Genomic DNA, 27,061 nt, shown 5'->3' on the forward strand with positions numbered 1-27,061 from the left:
CCCCCCTCATTAGGCTCTCTACTGTCGGCACAGAGCCCACTTCAGATCCTCTCCCCTTCTCTCTCTGCCCTTCCCCCACTTGTGCTCTATCTCTCAAAATAAATAAACATATATAAATAAATGCAGATAATCCAGAAAGGCCTACCACACCATCTGACACCCAGTAATCTTTTTTTTTCCATTTTAACTGTTTCACAATTTTTCCAGACACTCTCAAGAAAGCATCTTTCCCGATTGAACAGTTCCAACTGTTTAAAAAAAAAAAAAAAAAAAAAAAAAATTTTTTTTTTCTTTTTGCTCTACAAAACAAAAATTTCCCTCCCTATAATTTCCACCACTCTTTATTGTTCCTTGCCTTTGCCCAAACATTAAGAAATGTAATCTGTCCTTCACAAGATGGGCTTTTCATGAAGGGAGAGTTGCTGTGGGGCTGGAGAATGATTGCTGATATATGTAGCCGGGAGGCCCGAGTTGTAGGCAGAGTTTCTGCCACAAAACTTAACACTTAACACCACACAACCTGTTTTCTCATCTGTGAAATAAGGAGGTTGATCAAAACTTGTGGTTCCCAACCTTTCCAAGATCAAGAGTATCCTATAGGCTTTGTTTTCATTGATGGATCTCTTGTTTTAAAAGATTTCATATCCTTCACAAAATATATTTACTGGGGAATCAGAAATTTGGATTCCTCAAACTCAGACGCAGAGAACAGAGTGGTGGTTGCCAGAGGTGGGGGGGTAGGGGGTGGGGAGCAACATGGTGAAGGAGGTCAAAAGATACACACTTCCAGTTATAAGTCCTGGGGGTGTAACGTAGAACATGGTGACTAGAGTTAACAAGAATGTACTGTGCATTTGAAAGTCACTAAGATGATAGACTTAAAACTTCTCATCACTGGGCGCCTGGGTGGCTCAGTCGGTTAAGCGGCCGACTTCGGTTCAGGTCATGATCGCGTGGTCCGTGAGTTCGAGCCCCGCGTCCGGCTCTGTGCTGACACCTCAGAGCCTGGAGCCTGTTTCGGATTCTGTGTCTCCCTCTCTCTGACCCTCCCCCGTTCATGCTCTGTCTCTCTCTCTCTCAAAAATAAATAAACGTTAAAAAAAAAATTAAAAAAAAAAACTTCTCATCACACACAAAAAAATTGTAACTATGTGAGGTGATAGATGTTAACTAAACTTACTGTGGTGATCGTTCTTGCTGTCTCTATATATCTCAAGTCATTATGCTGTAACCTTAAACTAATACCATGTCACGTGTTAGTTATATCTCAATAAAACTTGGAAACCAAAAAGAAATTTGATTTCCTATGAGATGATTCCAAGAAAAAATACAATAACCTTTTGGTTAGCCTAGGGAGCCATAACAGAAATGACTGTATCATTTCCCTTAAACTTTTTAAAAATATTGAAAATAGGGCAAAGAGCCCTCTCAACTGCAGGAAGGTACTTAGAGGCATCAAGCTTTCTTTAAAACTTTTGTTAGGCATGAACCCCATTTTGTTTATTTTCTGGTAGCATATTAATATTTGCTCTTCCCTGACAGGCAGAAGTTTGGATTCCACCTGCTAGTTGTATACAAGAAATGAAAAAGTTGGGGCACCTGGGTGGCTCAGTCTGTTAACTGTTGGACTTCGGCTCAGGTCATGATCTCGCACTCCGTGAGTTCGAGCCCCCCATCAGGCTCTGTGCTGATAGCTCAGAGCACAGAGCCTGCTTCGGATTCTGTGTCTCCCTCTCTCTCTCCCTTCCCCAACTTGTGCTCTGTCTCTCTCTCTCTCAAAAGTCAATAAATGTTAAAAAATTAAAAAAAAAAAGTGAAATGAAAAAGTCAAGTAACTGGAATATGGTACCTGGGCAAGGGGAGTCCAGGGGCTGGTGAAAAAGACTCTTGATGTTGAGCCCAAGTGGACTCTAGGGTCTCCACGTAGGTGTGGACGGGGACTTGAGGTTCCAGGCTTAGTCGGAGCCCCAACTGATGTATTTTTATTCTTCTGCCCCACGGTGGAACTTTGTTTCCCATCTGCTGTGTTTTGGTGTAGCTGTTTCCCCGTTAAACAGAGCCCAAATCCACTCAAGTGTTTGCATTTTGGCTATGTGTAAAACCAGCCGACACTCAGTTTCACCTCTACAGACCAACCAAAGGCTCCTGGCGTTTGGCAACTCCGCTTCCTTCTCTCTCCTCCCTCCGAGACTACTTCGTTCCCATCGGAGGAAGGGAGTGGGCCTTACCCCTTCTGGACCTCCAGAGCCCACTGCACGACAGGTGACGCCTCTCCATAGGGCAGCTCACGACATGGCAGCTGGTTTCCATCAGAACAGGCAGGCCAGAGGGAGAGATGGAAGCCAAAGCACTTTTGAACCCAATCTCAGCTGTGACGTCATTTAGGCTGTATCTGTTCATTGGAAGTTACTCACTGGGTGCAGCCCACGCTCACGGTGAGGGGAATGACACGGTAGAATGAAGACTGGCAGTCCTCTCAATGGCTGCCTAGTACATAGTTCAAATCCCAAATCAATGCCAGAGTTAGGCTGCGTCACTTTCTCAGAGCTCTCTTCTCCCCCATGCTCGTCCGGGACACCGCTGGTACATTCTCCAGGCCTCAGAGTAAAAGTTTCCCCCTCCAGGATGGAGTTAGGTGTCCCTCAAACATGCCTCTGGTGACACCCTGTGCTTTATCGTAGCCCCTACCACGCTATGAATTACCTGGCCACTGGTCTGTCTCGCACGCCTTCTGTAAGCTCTGAGGACAGCAGCCTTGTCTTTTGTCTTCACTGATGTGGACCCAGACCCAGGCACAGGGCCACAAATGTATCAGGCGTTCGGTTAAGGTCTACCAAATTTAGTAAGCGAATCTTCTTATAATGTGCCTCCATTACGTCTTTCTTCTGATGGAAACTCATCGGTAGCTTCTCATTACAACGAGTAGGGAGTACAGACTCTTCTTGGAATGGTATTCAGGCCTTTGCCCAATCTGGCCCCGGGCCCCATGCCCTCCATGACACGCACAGCCCCTCATTAGCCTCACCCAATGCCCACCTCCTCTCTGAGCCAGATGCACCGAGGATTTCCCACCTACCTCTGCCTAATAGGCCCTTAATCCTTTTCACGTCTAACAGATCCGTGCTCCTCCTTCAAAACCCAAACCTCACGTGGCCCCTTGGCCCCTCTGCCTGCCTCTGCACAACTTGTTCAGACCTCTTTTTAAAGCACACCCTGGCTCCGTTGTTAAGCGTCCAACTTCGGCTCAGGTCATGATCTTGTGGTTTGTGAGTTCAAGCCCCACAACAGGTTCTGCACTGGCAGTCTGGAGCCTGCTTGTGATTCTCTCTCTCTCTCTCTCTCTCTCTCTCTCTCTCCCCCCCCACCCCCCGTCTCTCTCTCTCTCTCTCTGCCCTTCCCCCACTCGCACATGCACACTCTCTCTCAAATAAACTTAAATAAATAAAACAATAAAGCACGTCCTGTCTTGTCTTGTACCTAGCTGCTTATCCATCTGTGTCCCTGGCTAGCCCATGAGCTTAAGAGCAACAAATCAATGTTATTCACCCCCCAGGGCTACTACGAAGTAGGTAGAATGCAAATATTTGGAGAACAAACCAAAGAATAGTTGGCTACTAACACACAGGCTCCCTGGGGATCCCCCTCTTTTCTCTCTGAGGAAGAAGGAAGATGCTTCCTGAATCCTACCTCTTAAAAGTCCAACCACAACTCCACGTGTTCTGGAGAATGAGTTCTGTGTCACTGAATTGAGGGTTTAAAATAACACGGTTTTTTTATTTCACAAAGATGTCTTCTAGAACATCGTTCAGATGTTTTCCTAGCACGAACCTCCCTGTGCCATACACCTATGCCTCTAATTTGACAATATAAACTATTTGAACCTTATAAACTTGCTTTCCTGTTTATACGAACTCTTCAATCTCCGGAGCCCTAAAGCCCAAAGTGCTACTAAGAAGAGGTTGGTGAAAGACGCCTCCTCCACAGAGGCCTGCTGTTACTTTGAGCTGCAGAAGGCCCGTTTGGGGGCACCTGGGTGGCTCAGTCGGTTAAGCAGCCGACTCTGGCTCAGGTCATGATCTCACGGCTCGTGAGTTCGAGCCCCGCGTTGAGCCCCATGTTGGGCTCTGTGCTGATGGCTTGGAGCCTGGCGCCCGCTTCGGATTCTGTGTCTCCCTTTCTCCCTGCCCCTCCCCTGCTCGCACTCTGTCTCTCTCTCTCTCTCTCTCTGTGTCTCAAAAATAAATAAACGTTAAATTAAATAAATAATAAAGTAAAATGTTTATAACTAAAATAAATAAATAAATAAGCCACCTAGCATGTTTCTCCGTTCGGATGTTATTTTTTTTTAAGCAGGCTCCATGCTATACCGACTGAGCCAGCCAGGTGCCCCTCCATTTGGATATTAGACTAACCATGCTGAATCTTTCATCGTACTTTTAGAGTTTTTCTCCACCCCACCCCCAAGATCTCACAATAATTCAGGGTAGTAGAGTAGGTATTATTCCCCTCGTTTATTATGAAATTAAGTACAGAAAAATGAAGGGATCTCCCCCAAACTCCCATAGTACAGTGATAACATGCTGAGATAGCAGCACCATCCCCATCATATCCCACATTCTGCCCGTTCCGACTGTGTGACCTTGAACACGTGACTTAAATTCCCCATGTGTCAGTTTCCTTATCTGTAAGCAGAGATAAAAATAACACCAGTCTCATGGGTTTTGTGACGATATATGGGCTAATATATGGTAAACATTAATTCCCTTCTGCAATCACTTGAGAAGAAGCCCACTAACCCAGGACAACTACGCTTGTTCCCTCAAGAAGCATGGGGAATTGAAAAGTGCCTGGAGTATTTCTGTCGCTAGTGAAAAAACCCTCTTGGTACTGAGTCAGCAACAGCTAAGCCAGCTTCTTCCAAAGTAGGTTCAACAGGATAAGAGGTTTCATAAGATACCCCAAGGAACAGAAGACTTTTGTGGTGACAGAGCTCAGAAAACATGGAGAAACATATCCTCATCTTAGAATCATGGCGGCATGTTTGCACATTATAGGCACAGAGCGAACCTGCGGTAATGGGTTGGGGTTTGATTGGTACAGTAGTCTTCATGCTCCCTTGACCACATAAAGTTTATTTCTCCCAAACACCTATGATTCAACAAGACTAGTGTCCTGCAAGTAACACTGACCTTGTAGAATATTGTGGTAGAACACAGCAGGAGGGACAGCAAGTGTCTGTAAGTGAACCAAACAAGGTCCTTTCAGGTTCTTGTCTTCAAAGGAAGACGGGAACATTTCAGTTCCTTGTAAGATAAATTTGGGGTCATGGTTTCTGCCTTTTAAGCCTGTGATACATTTTCAGGAAAAAAAGAAAAAATGTAGCAGAGTGTTTATGCCTTTCCAGATAAGGAAACAGAGGCACAAAGAGTTCGTTCTCTGTTCTTCTGTCCTTACCATTCCCCCCTTCAGAAATGCCCTCCCTGCTCCTCTTTGCACAGATCTGGACACCTGCATGGTGCAGGTCAAATGCCACCTCCCTCGTCAAACTTGTCTTGATTCCCTTCGCTGTCCCTCCTCTGGAAGCTCATAGCATTGTATCACTTGCTCTTGGGCTATCATGGTTTGTGTTCTTTTTTTTTTTTTCCTTAAGTTTATTTATTTTGAGGGTGGGGTGGGAGGGCAGTGAGAGAATCTCAAGCAGGCTCCATGCTGTCAGCTTGGAGTCCGATGCAGGGCTCAGTCCCACAAACCGTGAGATCATGACCTGAGCTGAAACCAAGAGTCGGTGGCTCAACTGACTGAGCCACCCAGACGGCCCTGGTTTGTGCTCTTCAAAGCCACTTTGCACAGGTAGGTACCCAGTAGAGTTCAATAAATAGTTGTTCACTGCCTTCTTAAATGTTGTTGAATGAATAAATCACTCACTTTTTTTTTTGGCAGGCTCCACACCCAACGGGGGGCTTGAACTGATGACCCAGAGATCAAGAGTTGCACCGCTCCACCGACTGAGCCAGCCAGGCACCCCAATAAATCACTCGCTATTCATCAAGGAGAGGAATAAATGAGCTTCCCTCACCCTATAAAAAGACAGTAAACCATCTATGTTCTGACGCCATTACCCTGAGGCGGATCGTCCTGAAACAATCACCCTCCTGTTCACAGCCGCTTTCGGGGCCCTTCCCCTCATTGTGTCCCGCCAGTGTTTGTCTTCACAGAACTAGCTTTGCTCTACCTGAATCCATTACCCCCCTGCTACCCAGAGAGGCTCAATTAAAAAAGCAGTCTTTCTGGGGCACCGGGATGGCTCAGTCAGGTGATGGTCCAACTCTTGATTTTGGCTCAGGTCATGATCCCAGGGTCATGGGATCGAGCCCCAAACTGGGCTCTGCACTGAGCATGAAACCTGCTTAAGAGTCTTTCTCTGTGCCCCTCCCCCGCTTGCTCATTTGCATATTGTGTATACTTACTGCCTTCATCCATCCTTAACAAAGTACCACAGACTGGGTGGCTTTATAAACAACAGAAATTTCTTTCTCAGAGTTCTGCAGGCTGGAAGCCTGAGGTCAATGTTGGGTGAGGAACCTCCTCCCGGTCACAGATTTCTTGTAACCTCTCATGGTGGAACAGGCCAGGGAGCTCTGTGGGGTTTCTTTTATAAAAGTATAATCTTGTTCATGAGGTGGGTGGTGTTGGGGCTGGGTGTGGGGGGCGGGGAACACAAATATTCAGACCATAGAAGCCAGGGACAGATAGAAATGTGCGATATGTGAGTGTGAGTGTGTGTATGTGTGTTGTCTGAAACCCACAGCAGGAGGAGCCCCTGTGGGCATGGGGAGAGTGAGTTAGATGCAGACTAAGAGCTAATACAGAGTCAGAGACTGAGATGGAGACAGATTCGCTCTGGGTGTAAAAGTAAGAAAATAGAGCTTTTAAACTCCAGCGCTTTCCCCGTCACCTTTCCCTGGAAGAGAACTGAGGATGAAAGACAATTCAACAAGGCACAAACTGAGCATTTGCACTGCTGGCATAAGGAGAAAGTGGCTCCGATGTTCCCAGGCGGATGTGCATCCTTTTCTTGGCTCTACCCTGCCACCCCGCCCACATGAGCAACCTGTGGGCCTGCAAAGAGCCCGAGAACTGGACACCGACTTTACGTGTAATGGTGACGATAAGTAAGAACGACATTCCTGCCGTATCTCCCTTTAAAAGCCACTAAGTAGTTTCACGTCATGTATCTCATTACATACAAAACCACCCCAGAATTTAAGTCGGGTGGGACATTTTAATCCCCATTTTAGAGATGAAGGATCTGAGGCCGAGGAAAGAAAAATGACTTTTCAAAAATAGTATAACCGGGAAGAAGGAACAGCATAAAACCGGTGACCTCTTGGCCCCCATCTCCTTGTCTTTCAGAAGGCATACTCATTTGTGTCTTCCCAGCAGCATTGTAGAGGAACATCCAGAGCGTTCGCTGTGTTCAGGACAACAGGAACCTCATCATTGTTCTCTTCAAAGCATCCGTAAGCTCTCTGTTTCTCATGCTGTAGATCAAGGGGTTCAGCACAGGGGTGATGAAGGTGTAAACCACAGACACTACCTGGCCTCTCTCTGGAGAGTACCTGGAGCTGGGGCACAAGTAGATGAGGCTTCCACATCCGTACTGGAGCAGGACCACAGTCAGGTGGGAGGAGCAGGTGGAGAAGGCCTTGTGCCTCCCCTCTGCCGAGCGGATCTTCAGGATGGCGGCCATGATGAAAATGTAGGAGAGGGCGATAAGCAGGAAGGGGATGGTGAGGACGGTGAGGCTGACCACCAACAGGGTGGCCTCATGGACCCACGTATCTGCACAGGCCAGTCTCATGACAGGGAGGACATCGCAGTAGAACAGGCTGATTTCTTGGCTGCGGCAGAAGGGGAGGCGGAAGATGAGCACAGTCAGCTGCGTGGCCAAGATGAACCCCAGCGCCAGAGACCCCAGGGCCAGCTGGACGCACAACCGCCAGCTCATCATGAGGGTGTAACGCAAAGGGTGGCAGATGGCCACAAACCTGTCATAGGCCATGACAGCTAGTAGAATGCAGTCGGCGCTGCCCAGGAAGATGAAGAAGAACATCTGGGCACCACAGCCAGGCAGGGAGATGAGGGCTCTCTCTGCGGACAGGACGCTGGCCAGAGTCAGAGGGGCAATGGTGGAAGAGTAGCAGATCTCCAGAGCTGCCAAGCTGGCCAGGAAGAAGTACATGGGGGTGTGCAAAGAATGGTTGCTCCAGATGATGAGAGAAATGGAGCCGTTGCCGCCGATGCTGACCAGGTACATGACGAGGAAGGCCACGAAAATCAGCATCTGCACCTCGGGGAGTTTGGAGAAGGGGCGGAAGTGGAAGTGAATCATCCCAGTCTGATTTGTACCCTCCATGTAGTCAACAAGCTGGGCCTGCGGATGGCACGGTGCTGCCCCCCTGAGGAGAGAATGAAGGCAGGACGCAGAGCTCCTGCGGGATGACCCATTCAATCCTTGGCCTCTCCCTTCCTTGATCTCCTCAACCCCAACGGTCTTTACCTCCTGCCTAAACTCATCAACTTGCTTTTAAATCAGACTTCTTGTTGTAATCACCCAGAAGTAGTTCACCACAGAAATTTTTTTTTTAATTGTGGTAAAATATACATGCATAATATTTCTAAGTGTCACCTCGTGTAAGTATATGATTCAGGGGCATTAAATACATCCACCATGTTGGGTAAACATCGCCTCTATCCATAACCAAACTTTTTTAAATCATCCCAACAAAAACTCTGTACCCACTAAACAATAACTCCCCATATGTAATCCTCCCAAACTCCAGTCATTTCTACCCTGATTTCTGTCTCTGTGAGTTTGTCCATTCTAGGAACCTCATACAAGTGGAATCATATGGTATTTGTCCTCTGTGTCTGGATTATTTCACTCAGCATAATGCTTTCAAGGTCCAGCCATGTGGTCGCACATGTCAAATTTCCTTTATTTTTTACCGCTGAATAGTATTCCATTGTGTGTAAATACCACATTTTGCTCATCCATTCATCTGTTCACAGACACTTGGATTGTTTCTACCTTTTGTCTATTGTGAACAATGCTGCCGTAAACATAGGTGTGTAAGTATCTGTTCAAGTCAGCACTGAAATCTTAAATCACACAGTACCATACTCAGACCACAAATTCCTCTGTGCCCTCATCCCTTGCCTGGTTCTCAACAGTGCAGCCTCTGGGTTTGGACCATCTAGGTTCTAATCCCTGATCTGCCATTGACCAGGAGTATGACCTAGAGCAACTTGATGAAGCTTTCTGCTTCAATTTCTATATCTATAAAGATGACAATAGGACAGAACTCTTAGGATTGTTGTGAGAAGTAAATGTGTCTGGCCCCTAGTGAACTCTCCATGAGTGTGAGCAATAATCAGGAACACTTCTCTTCTTCTCCCTCTTCAAGACCACTTTGATGCCTCCAGTTCCCCCAAATAAGCCTCCTTTGGGCTTTACTCCCTTCCTCACCCAACCAAGACCTATGGTTCATACCTTCCATTAGTCTTTTGCCAATATTATCCCCATCCATGGCTCCTTGACCTTTTGTCAACCTTGTTGTTACCTTCTGTAATATCCAACATAACTATTCCAGGTTGACCACGACTAAAGATTACAAAATCCTGCTGAGTGGGGCCACAACAAAGGGGCATTATCAACCCCAGTACTGACCCCCATCCTCTAAAGAGCTCCTCCTTCTGGTCCCCTCCAAAACTAGTGCAAATTTCCCTGGTCTCTTCAAGTCTCCTCTTCTGCTACCTCCTTCCTCACTAGCAGTGGACAACCCAGCCTCCCAGAAAAAAAATTACAGAAGCTACTTGGAAGCAATTGTCACTAGTGCTGGACCTATAACATAGGATCTATAACACATCCATAACACATTCCCTCCATCTGACATCACCCTCTAATGGTTCCCTAGCTCCTTGCCATCATGACTATTTCCTACTCTTTAGCCCAGGCAACCCAGTTTCCCTCTTACTCCCTGAAACCACTCTAATGAAGTTCACCAATGACTTCCAAGTCATTGAATCCAACAACTACTTTGGACTTGAAGCTGCCAGCTACTCCCTACTCCTTGAAATTCCCCACCCATAGCCTCTGTAATGCTATTCTGCCCAGACTCCCTTCCTACCTCTCTAGACACTTTTCCATCTTTTTTCCACTTTTCTGCTTTTCCATTTCCATCATTTTAGAGATTACTCTTCCTCTTAGTGATTTGCAAAAGGAAGGTTTTCCTGGCTATTCTAGGTCTGCTCCCCAGATCGACTCTCCACCCTGCTGTACCCCATGGGAGGCTAGTCACTAAGGACTGCATTAGTCAGTCACCCTCCCCCTGTGGTTTCTGGCTGGGTTTGGCTGATGAAAGCTACTGACAGGAGAATGAAAAGTAGCATAAAGAGCAGTAGGGTATTTATCCTCCCCTCCCCCAACAACACACACACACACACACACACACACACACACACAAACACACACACAACCCATATTACATCTCCTGCAGAAACATAAAACTGACAGTTTGCCTTTCTTCCAATGATTAAGCAACTCACAATGCCACAGTAAGAAGGGGGGACCACTTTGCACCCCGAGTTAAACCAAAACAGATCAGCCTGACTGGTTTATGGATGCCCAAAAGAATGTATTTTTTGTTTATTTTTGCTATGCTGACGTCTGAAGATGTGTCATGATCTTTGAAAATATAATAATCATGTAAGAATGTTGTTTTCCACCATACACAGAATAATACAACCTTATATTCTTACTGACTTACAGTTTTACCCTTTGAGTATTTGGTGGGTTTTTGTGTCTTACAAGCCAGTCTTTTTAAAGTCTGACTCCCTGCATGCTTTGGAAGTAAAGTGTTTTCCTTTCCTAAATGCATCTGCCCCTGCATGGGTCATCTGTTTGGCACAGCCTCATGTCCGGTAGGAGGGCTAGAAGATAGCTGGAATCATGGTAGGAAATTTTTCATCTGGAACTTTCTGAGAGTTTTATTCCTTGAAAATGCTAATTCCTTTTCCGGAACAACATTAAGAGCACATGCCTGGGGCACCTGGGTGGCTCAGTCAGTGGAGCATCCGACTTCGGCTCAGGTCCTGATCTCGTGGTCTGTGAGTTAGAGCCCGGCGTCGGGCTCTGTGCTGACAGCTCAGACCCTGGAGCCTGCTTCGGGTTCTGTGTCTCCCTCTCTATCTCTGTCCCTCTCCCGCTCGTGCTCTGTCTCTTTCCGTCTCAAAAATAAATAAATGTTTAAAAAAAACATTAAAAAAAAAAAAAAGAGCACACGCTTGCCTGCCTTTCTCTCTATGCAGAGTGAGAATGGACAGCACATCCTCTACCCGAAATATTTGATCTCTGTGAATTAAACACTAATGGGACAAATAGTTATAAGAAAAAGAACTACTATCTATAACCAGGGATCTTACCATTCCCTGCATGATGTGTTTGCCTCTGTGTTCACATGTATATTTCCGTCCCCTCCTTGGACTCTAAGCCCCAAGGGGGCAAGGGACAATTGGGTCCCATTTTTTACTAATGCCCAGGACCTAGTACAGTGTCAGGCACTATGTAATGCTGTATTGACATGAACCCTGGAGATTTACTGAGGCTCTATCAATGCTGGTGACTGATACTTAGTACTTTTGAAGTAGAAATAGGAATCTTCATTTTAGCACTTTGATACTAAAGAGGTGTATCCTTTCTGGAGAGATAATCAGTGTTTTCAAGAAGTAATTTAAGATGTCACATGCATTGGAGGTGCCTGTGTGGCTCAGTCGGTTGAGCGTCTGACTCTTGATTTCGGTTCAGATCATGATCTCATGGTTCATGGGATTGAGCCCCATTTCGGACTCTGTGCTGACAGTGCAGAGCCTGCTTGGGATTCTCTGTCTCCCTCTCTCTTTGTACCACCCCCAGTGTTGCTTGCACAGTCTTTTTCAAAATAAATAAATAAACATAAGGGGTGCCTGGGTGGCTCAGTCGGTTAAGCGTCCGACTTCAGCCCAGGTCATGATCTCACGGTCCGTGAGTTTGAGCCCCGCATCGGGCTCTGGGCTGATGGCTCAGAGCCTGGAGCCTGCTTCCGATTCTGTGTCTCCCTCTCTCTCTGACCCTCCCCTGTTCATGCTCTGTCTCTGTCTCAAAAGTAAAATAAACGTTTAAAAAAAAATTTAAAAAAAAAAAAAAAAAAAAAGATGTCCTATGCACTGAATCAGTACTCTCAACATTAAAGGATCTACCCTAAGGAAATAGCTTGGAATATGGAGCCAAACGCACAAAGATGTGTGCAGTGTGCCTTAATAATTTTTTATAAGGAGACAAAACAAATGCTTAACAAAAAGTAATGTTTTGGGGCACCTGGGTGGTTCAGTTGGTTGAACATCTGACTTCAGCTCAGGTCATGATCTAGCAGTTCATGGGTTTGAGCCCCACATCAGGCTCACTGCTGTCAGCACAGAGCCTGCTTCGGATCCTGTCTCCCTCTCTTTCTGCCGCTCCCCCACTCATGCTCTCTCTCTCTCTCTCTCAAAAATAAATCAACACTTACAAAAGTAATGTTCGAGTTCCTTGACATATATTCATATGATGAATTATTACATTGCCATTGAAATTGTTATAATGAAGAGGTTTAATAAGATGAGAAGACGCTTATAACATTAAATGAAGAAAACAAAGAGGCAAGACTATGCATCGCATGAACAAATTATGCGACCAATATAAAGGAGGACAGTAAACTCTTAGTGTTTTTGAGAAAAATGGGTGATTACTGTTTTCTTCATGCTTTTCTCCACTTTTCAAATTTCCTTCCAAAAATGTGTGTTTATTTTTCCAATTACAAAAGTTTCATTGATTTTTAGAATTCTCGTTTGAGAGGCAAGGAAACAGAAGTTCCCTAGCACACCCCTAGTTATACAAACAGTCATTGTTGGAACCAGGATTAACATCTAGATACAGGCTGGGTTTATTGTTGTGAACCTCCCTCCCTTCCTTCTTTCCTTCCTCCCTTCTTTCTTTTCCTTTCCTCCTTTCTTTTCCTTTCTTTTCCTCCTTTCCTTCCCCTCTCTTTTTTCCTTTATCCTCATCTCTTCTTAAAGCCAACCCCTTAGATTTAGCTCATCATTCTAGTCCACCAAGATCTTATGGAGAATTTCAAGTCTTTACTCCAGTGAGTAATCAATTTTGCTCCCACTGTCATCTACAAACTTAATGAACATGTTTTCACAAAGCTATAACTAACTGGGCAATAGACATAGCTCCTGGAGACCACATCTCTTAAGCATACTACCTCCAGTATCCCTCAAAGTTTTCTTCGGAACACCAATAGGTTTTCAGAGAAGTTTAAAAGTAAAAGGTTCTCTGTGTGGAATGTCTTAAAAACTAGAGTGAATTCCACTGCAATACGCAATCACCTTGATTACAGAAGGGATGTTCAACACTCCTTGGATAAGGAATTCTCATTTTCATTCCTTAGACTCACCTGAATTCACAACCCATTCCCCAGACCCCTGGCCAGACACACACATTTCTCTCTTAATAAAATATATGTCATCCTACTTGACTATTAAAGTTACATAATTCATGCTTCCCTTTTCGTCTTAGCTGCTAGGAAGCCCAAAACTAAGTTTTATATTCAACTGCTTATCATTCCTCAACTCTAGTAACTCCATCTCTATTTCTCTCTTGTCTTCTGTACTGTGCAAGTTGATTTTGATCTTGCTGTAACTAGGGTTTGATCACAAGGCACTCTATTTTTAGGAGCCTACGAAGCGTGATAAATCTATTATACAAACAAAACAATTATTCTTGCCTTTTGTGTCTTCATCCAAGGTGTTGACGAGTGAATGAGAAATCTCTCCACTCTTCACTCCCAAACTTGCTCCTCCTCTGGGGTCCCCTCAGTGGTACAAAGATGACAATCCTGTGGGCTTGGTCATAGTTAAATGTTCTCTTTCATTGTCTGCTTTCTTCTGCCTTTGCTGCTGCCTAATGCCTTGCTACTTGAAGGTTGGATCAGAGAATTCCAACTCTCTTCTCACCCAGGAAATACAAACTCTTAATAATGTTGCATCTTCTTTGATGAGTCTCTTGGCAACAGTACTGCTTCCAAAGACTTGGCAAACATCCATAGAGAGAGCCTTTCCTCTTCCATAAAGACTTTGCATACTCCTCTGCCTTCTTCCCTTACAGAGTGTAACTAACAGGACTATTCATGCATTCACTCAATCAACAAGGATTTACTGAGCATCTACTATCAACCAGGCATTGACTGTGTCACCTGGAAACTGAGTAGATTACACAATATTTTCTGGGTGTCCCATCAAAGCACGGACTCCTCCTACAAAGGAGGGTGGATAACTTCTCACCACTCTTAGGCAATCTAGGAAATCAGTCACATTTTAAGGGAGAGGCAGACTCTTCTCTCACTCTCAGTGGTGGACTGGTTCAAAGACTTGTTTGTTGTTAAAATATTTGGCATAAACACTGTCACTTCATTCACTCCAGGAAATTGTACAAATGTTCCCATCTAATTGTAACTTCACCCCAGAAAGCCCCTCACAGGATCAGGGAATCCCAAGGTCAGTAGGGTTCATTGGTCCATTTCCCAGGGTCTAGACCATACAACAAACAACTCATCAACCTGGTCTTGCATCTACCCTCCTTACCTTCTGCCTGGAGAGACTGGCAACCACATCATTCCCTGAGGCTGAGTGAAGGCCACAGTGGAATCTCCTTCTTAATAATCTTGGAAACCGTGGAGACTGACTCTGAAAAACCACCCAGCACCGAGGGGAGCACACATCCAGATGCTGTTAAGCCTTCCCTGCTGCCTCTTCTCAAGGGAAAAGCATAGGACTCTAGCCCTTGCAGAGACAGAATTCTGGGTTGTCTCTCTCAGCTCTCAGTTCTTCTCATCTTCTTTCTGGAGATTTCCCTGCCAGTGTTGGTTCAATAAAGCCCCAAGAGGCTAACTTGGGTTTTCACTTGACCATCCCCTGTAGGTCAATGAACACAAATAGGAGTTGTTTGGAGACGTGATATTCCAAACTGGTTTAACTGCTACTAGACTGAGCTATATTCTAATTATTGCTTAATTTTTACTCTCCAAGTTTGAGGGAAAGATACACAATTCTTCCCCTGCTCGTGCTCTGTCCCTCTCTGTCTCTCAAAAATAAATAAATGTTAAAAAAAAAATAACAAGTAAAAGATACACAATTCTAATTAATCCAGGTAGAGATTAATATCTTGTGCACCTAAACAAATTCCAGGAATCTTTCAGAACTCAGCCAGGTGTCATCTCTTAAATGAAGCCATGTTCCGATATGCACACCTTCCCCCACCCTCCTCCACAAAGGGAAAGTTTACTCCCTGCTCCAGGCTCTGTGGTGGCTTTGTCCCCACCCCCAATTATAGCACTTATCTCTCTGTATTGTTTTTTTATTTTTTTTAACATTTACTTACTTTTGAGAGACAGAGAGAGACAGAGTGTGAGTGGGGAGGGGCAGAGAGAGAGGGAGACACAAAATCTAAAGCAGGCTCCAGGCTCTGAGCTGTCAGCACAGAGCCCAACGCAGGGCTCGAACCCACGAACTTCGAGATTGTGACCTGAGCTGAAGTCAAACACTTAGCCGACTGAGCCACCCAGGTGCCCCAATGTTTTTCCTCAGTTAAATTCAACTCACTCACTTTTTGTTACCTATCAACATGTATTATGCCAGTTCTATCTTGTAATCTCTCATTTTCATTCATGTGTCACCTAAAATTTTCATTTCAAGAATCAGTAACTGAAAATTCAGTGAACATTGCTAAAAATGAAGACCTACGGGGCTCCTGGGTGGTTCAGTCTGTTAAGCATCCAACTCTCGACTTTGGCTCAGGTCATAATCTCATGGTTCATGAGTTTGAGTTTGAGCCCCATGTTGGGCTCTGCACTGACAGCTAGGAGACTGCTTGGGATTCTCTCTCTCTCTCTCTCTCTCTCTCAAAATAAATAAATAAACTTAAAAAAAATGAAGACTACAGGGGTGTGTATGTGTGTGACAGAGAGAACTTGTCAGGAAGTTGTCAAAGCAATCTAGAAAGAAAAATGCAAAACAGTTCCTGAAAAGCAGTCACCAACCATTTGAAATCCTAACTGACCTGGAACATGTTTCAGGAAGGATAAGTGGGCAGGTGTCATCTTTGGATCCTTCTTCTAGAATCAGACTCCAGGGAGTTTGGGAGAGAAAGCGACTGCATCCAAGGAGGCCATGAAGTGATTTCTATGACCAATGCACCTTTTTCCAGATGGTCTCTTCACATTCCCCAGTGAGTCACTGAGTGCATCCAGCTGACCCCAACATCCAATCTGGTTCTCCCACATGCAACAGCAAACCGCATTGGACACAGTTGGCAAATGTGCTATGTTTCCATGAGATGAGGGGGCTCAGTGAATTTTGCTGTTGATAGAAGAGGTCTTGACCTTCACCTTGACCTACATCTCACCTCTCCAGAAAGAGAAACCAGAGAGACGCTGCGGCAAATGCTGTGTGGTCCCGAAGATCGTTTTCCTAAGAGCAAAGACTGGAAGTGGTGAGCTCTGTATTTCACTACAAATCAAGTCATTGGGTTTTACTATGCTTTCTTGAAGGTTTTTAATTTCTAAGTCAAACTTACCTGAATAATAATCATATCTTAAAATATACATAAAAGGATTTGTGTCCAGTAACGTCCATGAGTGAACAGGTTGCATTTTCAATATGCTCGTGAGTTGTACTTTCACACAGCCTGGCTTCTGTCACAACAGACTCATTTTATTCACAGCCAAGCCACCATTCTATCTGGTATGGTGTTGGTCTTTTACAGAAGTATTTCCTTAAGAGCTTTCCTAGATTATCTTCATCAGGTTAAGTTAATTAGGTGTGAGGGAAAGAAAGAAAGAAAAGGAAGAAGAAAGAAAGAAAGAAAGAAAGAAAGAAAGAAAGAAAGAAAGAAAGAAAAGGAAAGGAGGAAGAAGAAAGAAAGAAAGAAAGAAAGAAAGAAAGAAAAGGAAGAAGAAAGAAAGAAAGAAAGAAAGAAAGAAAAGGAGGAAGAAATAAAGAAAAGAACAAACGAAAGAAAGAAAGAAAGAAAGAAAGAAAGAAAGAAAGAGAAAAGGAAAGGAAAGGAGGAAGGAAGGAAGGAAGGAAGGAAGGAAGGAAGGAAGGAAGGAAGAAGGAAGGAAGAGTGATAGTTGTTTGGGGAAGCCCCAGTCATACTGTCACCCTGTCCATCCATTTATTCACCCTCTTCTTCACTGACACTCCTGTCCAGTCCTTATTCTAAGCACTATGATGAGAGAGGAGGCTGGCTAAGTAGTCAGGGCCGATCCAGGGCTTCCTCACCAGAATCTCCTAAAAAGAGAAGAATGTGCACTGATGAGCATCCCCCGGCTGAGAGGGCCATGGAGACAGTCATCTCTCCACACCTTACTCTTTGCTTTGGAGCTTCCTGTCCTTCAGATCATGCCTCTATTGGTTTGGGGAATATTTCTTCTAGGAAGGAATATTTCTGGTTTCCTGAACCAGCACGTTTTTACCGTAAGTCTTCTTCCCGCATCAGTCACCTCTTGACTCCTTATGCTATAGATCAAGGGGTTTAGCACTGGTGCAAAAAGGGTGTAGACAACGGACACTTCTCAGCCCTCTTCTGGAGAGGAACTGGAGCTGGGGTGAAGGTAGATAAGGGTGCAACATCCAAACTGCAGGAGAACCACGATGAAGTGGGAGGAACAGGTGGAGAAAGCCCGGCACTTTCCCTCAGCTGAATTCATCCTCAGGATGGTGGCCACAATGTAGCCATAGGAGAGGCAGATCAGGAGGAAGGGGACAGCCACTGTGGCCACACTGATGGCATACAGAGCTGCCTCGTGCATGCGGGTGTCCACACAGGCCAGGCGCATGACGGCAGGCATGTCACAGAAGAAGCAGAAGATTTCATTGCGGCCACCGAATGGAAGGTGGCAGATCAGAACGGTCAAAGGCAGTGACAACAGGAATCCCAGGCCCAAAGAACCTAAAGTCATCTGCCCACAGAGCCGCCAACTCATGATGATGTGGTAATGCACTGGGTGGCAGATTGCCATGTACCTGTCGTAGGCCATGACAGCAAGCAAGACACAGTCAGACCCTCCAAGAAGAATGAAGGGGCACATCTAGGCCCCACAGCCAGGGAGAGAGATGAGCATGTGCCCCGTGGAAAGGATGCCAGCCAGAGTCAGGGGAGCAATGTTGGTGGAGTAGCCAATTGCCAGCACGGCCAGTGCGAAGAGGAAGAAGTACATCGCTGGGGCACCTGGGTGGCTCAGTCGGTTAAGCGGCCGACTTCAGCTCAGGTCATGATCTCGCGGTCCTTGGGTTCGAGCCCCACGTTGGGCTCTGGGCTGACAGCTCGGAGCCTGAAGCCTGTTTCAGATTCTGTGTCTCCCTCTCTCTGACCCTCCTCCGTTCATGCTCTGTCTCTCTCTGTCTCAAAAATAAATAAACATTAAAAAAAAAAAAAAAAAAAAGAAGTACATCGGGGTGTGGAGGGAGTGATCTCGCCAGACTGTGAGCCCAATGGTGATGTTTCCAATGAGACTTCCTAAGTACGACACCAAGAAGGCCACAAATAGGAGGGGAGCCACTGCTGGGTCTGTTGAGAAGGGGTGGAAGTGAAAGTAGACCACCCCCATCCGGTTTTCCTCTTCCATCAGACCTGGAACAAGGAAAGGAGTCATGGGAAAAGTGACTCTCCTGTGTCCTTGAGCCTGGAACAGGCCCAGCCATGTTAAAAACACAGTCTGCAGTCACTGAGTACTTATCCTCAGGGCTTCCTTGGGAGTTCGGTTAATGTTATCTCGCCTCCCCACTGCTTACCCTGCTCGCTGCATGACCTTGGAGAAGTGATAGACTTCAGCCCACTCATTTTAAATTTCTTTTGAAGAGGGGGAGGGGTGGAGAGAGAAGAGAGAGAGAATCTCAAGCAGGCTCTACACCTGCTGGATGTTGGGCTGGATCTCGCAACTGTGATATCATGACCTGAGCTGAAATTAAGAGTCAGATGCTTGACCAACTGAGCCACATAGGTGCCCCTAGCCCAGTCATTTTAAACGTGGGGAGAGTATAATGCCTGGCTCGGGAGCGTGGTGAAAATTAGCAGAGATTCTGTGTCTGTTCAAGCCCGACAACAGGCACGCAGTAGGTTCTCAGTGGGGTTTCCTGTTTTCCTTCTTTCCTTGATCTTCATTTCTTTTTTTTTAAACATTTTTAAATTTCTTAAAAATGTTTATTCATTTTTGAGAGACAGAGAGAGACTGAGCATGAGTGGGGGAGGGGCAGAGAGAGAGGGAGACACAGAATCCGAGGCAGGTTCCAGGCTCTGAGCTGTCAGCACAGAGCCCGACGTGGGGCTCGAACCCACAGATCATGAGATCGTGACCTGAGCTGAAGTCAGATGCTTAATCAACTGAGCCACCCAGGTGCCCCTTTTTTAAACATTTTTTAAAGTTTAATTATTTTGAGAGAGAGAGAGAGAGAAGCAGAGAGAGTGTGAGAAAGAGAGAATCCCAAGCAGGTTCTGCGCTGTCAGCACAGAGCCTGACATGAGGCTAGAATCCATGAATGGTGAGATCATGCCCTGAGCCTAAATCAAGAGTCAGACCCTTAACCAAATGAGCTACCCAGGTGCCCCTTTCCTTTTTGCTTTAAAGCGAGTACTCCTGATCATTCGCATGCCTCTTTAGTACTATGATTATCCAGTTACCACAACATCTTAAAAATACACATTTATACGAAGAGCACGCGATACCCGTATCGAGCCCAGAAAGCAGGCAATACAGGTGTTTCCTTTAGCCGTTACACACGTGGACGTAGAAGACCAGATAAGTTAAACATAGCTCATGCTGCTATCCTCCCCAGTCCCCAAACTCAGGATTTTGTTATCGTATTTTTTTCTTCAACACTCAACAATCCAATTGTTTTGTTTTGTTTTGTTCTGTCTGCCAAACATGGACCCTACTCTTATTTTGCCTTCTTTCATTTGTCCACTGCCATCTGCATTTTTATGGTGTCTATCCTGGATTAACCCCTCTTAAACACTTTTTAAACTGTATTACTCCACATTGACTCTAAACTTAGCATGTAAAAGAACCTCAGTTTTGTCAATTGCACCTCAGTGAAGCTGAAGGAAGAAAAGTAAAAGAGCCTCTTATTCTTGTAGTATCACACACAATTATTACAGCCCAGGTCACAAGATATTTTTATAAGTAAAACTAACATGACTCACGGGGTGGGGTTGGAAGGTCAGGAAATCCCTTGATGAACATGCCCTACTGGCCCATCTCATCACCCACATCTTTTTTTTTTTTTTTTTAGTTTATTTCTTTATTTTGAGAGATAGAGAGAGAGTGTGAGTGAGGGAGAAGCAGAGAGAGAGGGCGAGAGAATCCCAAGCAAGCTCTGCACTGTCAGCACAGAGCCCCATCTGGAGCTCAAACTCACAAACCATGAGATCATGGCCTGAGCCAAAATCAAGAGTCAGATGCTCAACCAACTGAGCCACTCAGGCACCCCACACACACTTTTTTTTCTTCCTTTTTTTTTTTCCACATCCTTTGATCTAAGTTGCTAGGTCCTTATGCACATGACCCTTACATTGTATTGAGTTTTAATTTACTTCAAGATAGACATGCATGATGTTTATGGAATTTTCAATGACATTCAAATGGCCAAAACTATAAGAGAGCTCCTTGCATTGATCTTCTTGGGGGATCCTGAGGCCAGGCCAGGTCAAAAATTCTGCTAAACTACAGGGGTAGGGCAAATTAATTATTTTTGTTGTTGAACAAGTGAGCCAAGTTTTAGTACTGCATTTTCTTTGGGTTTGGATTTTAATAATGATCCTCAGTGCTGCTAAAGTTGTAGAGAAATGAGCACTGCCAAAGTCACCGGTGGAGGGGTAAAAGGTTCACCACTTTGGGAAAATTATATTTTTCTTTTTAGTAGGCTTCACGCCCAGCGCGAAGCCGAATGTGGGTCTTGAACTCACAACCCTGAGATCAAGATCTGAGCTCAGATGCACAGCTGGACTCTCAACTAACTTAGCCACCCAAGCGTCCACAAAATAATATTTTTAAATGCTTGTATTTTGTCAAAATGCAGACCATTTTCCAAGCTGGGTAATGCATACCTAAGTATTTATTATACTATCCTCTTAATTCATGTAGGTTTGAAATTTTCCAAATAAAAAAAAGAGCATTTGAATTTAAATTGAGTTATTCCACTTCAGGACTCTAAAGTTAGAATATTAATCTAAAATATAACAACCATAACAACAGTAAGTTTTATACATAAGACAAAAATCACAGTGTAATCTTAATAGGAAACAATGAAAACAACCCCATACAGAACACTAAATTCAGCTGATGAAGTACTATGCAATTGTTTATATTTATGAAGACAATGTAATAATGTGAAAATATTTGTGATATAACACGACACACAAAATGGGATCTTAAATGTTACAATCTCTACACCACACACACACACACACACACACACACACACACACAAATCCAGTCTTTGAGTGATGAGCCTGAAAGATATTTTTCCCATTCTGTATTTTCCAATACCCTTTAACAAACATCAAACTCTTATAATTTTAATTACAAGCTTGTAACATGATAAAAGGAGAGACAAGCAGTGTGGTACTCAAACTGCGGAGTATAATATTTGGCAAATTTTTAGAGCAAAGTAACCAATTTATACAGAGCCTTTCCTTAAGAAAAATATTTGGGGGCGCCTGAGTAGCTCAGTAGGTTGAGCGTCCGACTTCAGCTCAGGTCGTGATCTCACGGTTTGTGGGTTTGAGCCCCGTGTGGAGCTCTACGCTGACAGCTCAGCACCTGGAGCCTGCTTCGGATTCTGTGTCTCCCTCAGTCTCTGCCCCTCCCCTGCTCACAATCTGTCTGTCTCTCTCCCTCTCTCAAATATAAATAAAAAATCAGAAAAAGAAAAGAAAAGAAAGAAAGAAAGAAAGGAAAGAAAAAAAAGTATTTGTCTTGGGGCACCTGGGTGGCTCAGTCGGTTAAGCGTCCAACTCTTGGTTTTCGGCTCAGGTCGTGATCTCACGGTTTTGTGAGTTCGAGCCCTAAGTCGGCTCCGCACTGCCAGCACGGAGCTTGCTTGGGATTCTTTCTCTCTCCCTCTCTCACTGCCCCTCCCCAACTCGCTCTGTTTTTCTTAAATAAATAAATAAACTTAAAAAAAAAGAAAAGAAAAAAAGAAAAGTATTTGTCTCATCACAATTGCCACCACGTAAGAAAAGTGTCATTACATGAATGCACATAGTCCTTCATCCATGTAATTTATGGTCAATCCCACACAGACTGCCCCCCCCCCCGCCCCCGCCAGAATGGAAGCGAAGGAAGTTTGTCTGGCCAAGACTGCCAGCTTTCCTTGAATGCCTATGCAGAACAGCCCCTGTACGTCAACCGTTCTAGGGAAGCAGCCCCACCGAAGCCACCAAGCCACGAAAGAGCACCATACCCCGCCCTGGGGTATGGAAACTTTCCATGATATGGAGACTTGAAACTGGTTCTTTGCTCTCGGTGCATAGACGACACATCCCCTTCACTCTACATCGTTCACTGTTGAGTTATTTGTGTACATGTCTCTGTCCCCCTGGCTACCCAACACACTTGTCGCTTTCGTATTTTGTTTGTACACACACACACACACACACGATTTGCCAATGGCAAATGCAACTCAACTTTTTAAAAATAGTTCAGCCAGCCTGACGAAAGCCAAATATCCTGAATCACAGCAGGGAAAACTGGAAAGAAGAATAAGACTAAAATACCAGCCAACACGTACGGAGTGCCTGCTGATGGCTCCTGCATGACAAATAATAATAATCAACATTTCTTGGGTGTCGGGGACTATTCTTAGCACTTTATGACAAGTAACTCATTTACTTCTCGTAATAAACTTATGAGGTAGGTGCTAATTGGTTGTTTTTTGTTTTTTGTTTTTTTTGAGCTAGGTGCTATTCTGACCTTATTTTACAGATGAGGAAATCAAAGTGCAGATTTCAACCCAAAGGCTGAAGTTTGCACATGCTTAGCCACTGCTCTGTGTGCATCTCCCCACATCTGTCACCTCTGCATGGTGAATATATATGTGAACTTGTGGGAGAATAATGATTTACTGTATTCCATCTATAGGAGACAGCCCATCATTTACTAATTGGGAATCTTAAAAAAAAAAAAAAACAACTCAGGTACTTAATACACCCGCTGCTGGGAACTAATTCTAAAGAAGCAAGTCAAAGGAATAAAAAAGCATTCATATAAAGCTATTTGTAGCGGTATTGTTTCTGTACCTAAAAGAAAAAAGCAGGGGCGCCTGGACGGCTCTGATGGTTAAGCATCCGTCTGACTTCGGCTCAGGTCATGATCTCACGGCTCGTGAGTTCGAGCCCCGAGTGGGGCTCTGTGCTGACAGCTTGGAGCCTGGAGCCTGCTTCAGATTCTGTGTCTCCCACTCTCTCTGCCCTTCCCCTGCTCATGCTCTGTCTCTTTCTCAAAAATAGATAAACTTTAAAAAAAGAAAATAAAATGAAAAAGCAACAAATCGCACAGCCCACAAGGAACTAAAACATCCAGGTGTGTGAATTCTGTGGATTAGAAGGCCTTTGCTGAGAATAGAGAAGACAGTGTTAAAAAATGGGAAGTGTGAATATACTTGAATATACTTGAATATACTTGAATTTGAAATATAAACAAAGAAGGCTAAGTACCCTATCCACCACAATCACAACACCGTGAAACTTTATAACTGGACCAAAGCCATAAGACACCATAGACAGCTGGGGTACCTGGGCGGCTCAGTTGGTTAAGCATCCGACTTCAGCTCAGGTCATGATCTCATGGTTCATGAGTTCGAGTCCCACATCAGGTTTTCTGTTGTCAGCTCAGAGCCTGGAGCCTACTTTGGATCCTATGTCTCCTCTCCTGTTCTCTCTGCCCCTCCCCTGCTTGTGCTCTGTCTGTCTGTCTCTCTCTCAAAAAACAAATAAATAAACATTAAAAAAAGAGAGAGACCAGAGACAGTTATAAATATGTGCTGTTAACAGAAATGAGTATGTTTGCATGGTTTTCGCAAACTTTTTGTACATTGTCTAATCACCTAAATTGTTTTAAAGGGTTTTCTAAATAAAAAGGAGGGAACCCATCACCAGAGAGACTTTTTCTAAACAAAAGCCAAAACCTACCTCAGGCGGGTTGAAAATCACTGGGAGGGTAAGTTAGCAGAGGGATCTTAAAGCATTTATTTCCTTCAGAGCTTGCAAACATTCCACATCATTCAGATGCCAGGGAGGCCGGACTGCCGGAGTCTCCCGAAACCTCTCCTGAGGGATGCCGGAGCCTGATGTTAACCACGTCCTGTCCTCCCTTCACAGGAGTCCTCACTGAGTCCATTTAGCTGACATTTATTTTATTGAGCACCTGCCTACTCTGGTCCCAGACACTGATGTGGAAAGTGGAGATAGAGCCGTGAACAGGAGAGGAAACGTCCTTGACCTGATGAAGTTTATATCCTCGCGAGAAAGAACAGACAAGAAACGAGAAAAAAAAATTAATCATGTAATTTCAGAGAATGCTAAGTGCATGTGGAAGATACAGCAGAGCGGTGGGGTGGGGGTGGGCAACTTCCACTAAAGGAGTCGAGGAAGACCCCTCTGGGGAAGTGCCGTGAATGGAGGCCTGAAAGTGTAAACGAAAAAAGCAGGTGCAAGATCATTACCTTCTAGAAATCTGCTGTATGACATCATGCCTATAGTTAATGATACTATATTGTACACTAAATAGATAAAGGGGATTTGAAGTACAAACCTCCAGTTATAAAATAAATAAGTCACAGGGATGTAAGTACGGCAAGAGGATTATAGTCCATAAGATTGTGATAACTTTCTAGGGTGACAGATGGTAACTACACTTATCACAGTGAGTATTCTCCAGTGCATATAATTGCCGAATCATTGTGTGGTATACCTGAAACCAATATAATATAAGTCACCTTTAATTCAATTAAAAATTTTTTTTAAATTTTTTGAGGATTATTTATTTTTGAGAGAGAGAGAGTACGTGCACCTGAGCAGGAAAGGGGCAGAGAGAGAGACAGGGAGACGCAGAATCTGAAGCAGGCTCCAGGCTCTGAGCTGTCAGCACAGAGTCCAACGTGGGACTCAAACTCACGAACCGTGAAATCATGACCTAAGCTGGAGTCAGAGACTTAACCCACGGAGCCACCCAGGTGCCCCCAAATTGTTTAAATCACACACAAAAAAAATATTTTTTTTAAGTTTATTTTTTTATTTTGAGAGAGAAAGAGAGAGAGAGCACAAGCAGGGAGGAGCAGAGAGAGAGGGAGAGAGAGAATACCAAGTAGGCTCAGCACTGTCAGCACAGAGCCTGATGGGGGGCTCAAGCCCACAAACTGTGAGATCATTACCTGAGCTGAAATCAAGAGTTGGAGGCTCAACTGACTGAGCCACCCAGGTGCCCCCACAAAAAAATCTTTCAAAGGGTAGATTTCATGTTAAATATTCCTATCACAATAAAAAGTAAAATAAAATAGTTTTTACAAGGCCGCTGGAATATGTCAAAATAAACAGTAGGGAAAGAGCATTCTGGGGAGAAGCATTAGCACATGCAAGGGTCCTGAGGCAGGGATTTTATGACTGGTTTAGTAAACCACGAGAATAGCAATGTGGATGGAGGGGTGGAAAGGAGTCATTGATGGGGAAAAAGGAAAGAGGACGTCAGAGGAAGGGGGCCACAAATCACACAGGGTTGAGGGCCACAGTTAGAAGTCTGGATTCCATTGTAAGTGTTATGGGAAACCACTAGAGCTTTTAAGGAGAGATATACGCTGGCCCTTGTATTGGAACAAGGTCACTCAGCTCTGATGCAGAGAACATAGTAGAAAGAAGAGAAGAGGCAGGGAGATGGTCAGGAGGCTGGATCTGCCAATGGAATGACTAGTGGCCCCAGAATCAAACTCACCCAGCTCCTTACGTGCACCCCTCTTTCTTCCTCCCCTCAAAGCTCAATTATATGGAGGTCTGTCTAGATGTGAGAAAAAAAATACGTGGCTCTCCTCTCCAACTGTTTACTTTATCTGACCGGCTTTGTAAAGAATAAGTAGCTTGGAAATTTCCTACTGCCCTCTGGATTCCCATGGGTTGTCAAAGTAGAAATCCAAAGGAAATTTGACCTGTAAGGGATATTAATAGAGCTGACAGTTACTGGATACTTACTACGGGCAGATTTTCTGCTGAGGACGTCACACGTGTTATTACCCACGATTACCTCCATTTCACAGATGATGAAACTGGGGCTTCCAGAGTAAATAATCTGACCAAAATTAGGTATCTTAAAAGAGGGACCACTAGGAATAGAACCCAGTTTGAAGGACTTCAAAGCAACACCCTAGACCACGTGTTGGCAATAAATACACTGGTGTTCAAAGTATGATACGGGGATCAGCAGAATCAGCATCAGCTGGGAGCCTGATCCAAGTACAGACTCTCAGGTCCCACCCCAGACCACTACACGTATAGAAGTTCTAAATTGAGAATTCCTTGCAGTTTCCGGGGGTAAAATCATACCATCTGAGACCAATTATTTTATTTTCTGGTCTTGCTGCATTATTCAGAACCTCCAAAGTGTTGATTAACCATGGTGATACTGAGAGTCCCATCTAGCACCTGAGACCTTGTGAACATAGTTTACTTAATCCACCATTTATAATGCTACCCGCTGTGAGATTTCAATACAGTTTTTCATAGGAAGTGGCAGCCTCTGTGGCACGAGTTGGCAAGCGTTTTCTGCGAAGTCCCAGGGAGCATCTGTTTGAGGCGTTGTGGGCCATGCGGCGGCCTCTGTCACAACTGCTCAACTTTGCTGGGGCCACACGAAAGCAGGCAGAGACAACAGGGAGAAGA

General features: G+C 44.6%; 2 protein-coding genes across 2 annotated transcripts; both read right to left on the bottom strand.

The window, feature by feature from the left end:
• Positions 1-4,491: 4,491 nt before the first annotated feature.
• Positions 4,492-11,980, bottom strand: LOC132661811 (olfactory receptor 10V1-like). Its single transcript, XM_060606763.3, has one exon. The coding sequence runs from the start codon at positions 8,414-8,416 to the stop codon at positions 7,478-7,480; it is 939 nt and encodes a 312-aa protein (XP_060462746.1). The 5' UTR covers positions 8,417-11,980; the 3' UTR covers positions 4,492-7,477.
• A 688-nt stretch (positions 11,981-12,668) lies between these two features.
• LOC132661809 (olfactory receptor 10V1-like) lies at positions 12,669-18,342 on the bottom strand. The gene is made up of 2 exons (XM_081790256.1): positions 16,196-18,342; positions 12,669-15,051 (listed from the first exon to the last, which is right to left on the bottom strand). Exon 1 carries the CDS (start codon positions 18,225-18,227, stop codon positions 17,712-17,714), a length of 516 nt encoding a protein of 171 aa, XP_081646382.1. The 5' UTR covers positions 18,228-18,342; the 3' UTR covers positions 12,669-15,051; positions 16,196-17,711.
• Between the last annotated feature and the right edge of the window lie 8,719 nt (positions 18,343-27,061).

This window comes from Panthera onca, chromosome D1, assembly GCF_046562875.1.
Source record: "Panthera onca isolate mPanOnc1 chromosome D1, mPanOnc1 haplotype 2, whole genome shotgun sequence".
Classification (NCBI taxonomy): Eukaryota; Metazoa; Chordata; class Mammalia; order Carnivora; family Felidae; genus Panthera; species Panthera onca.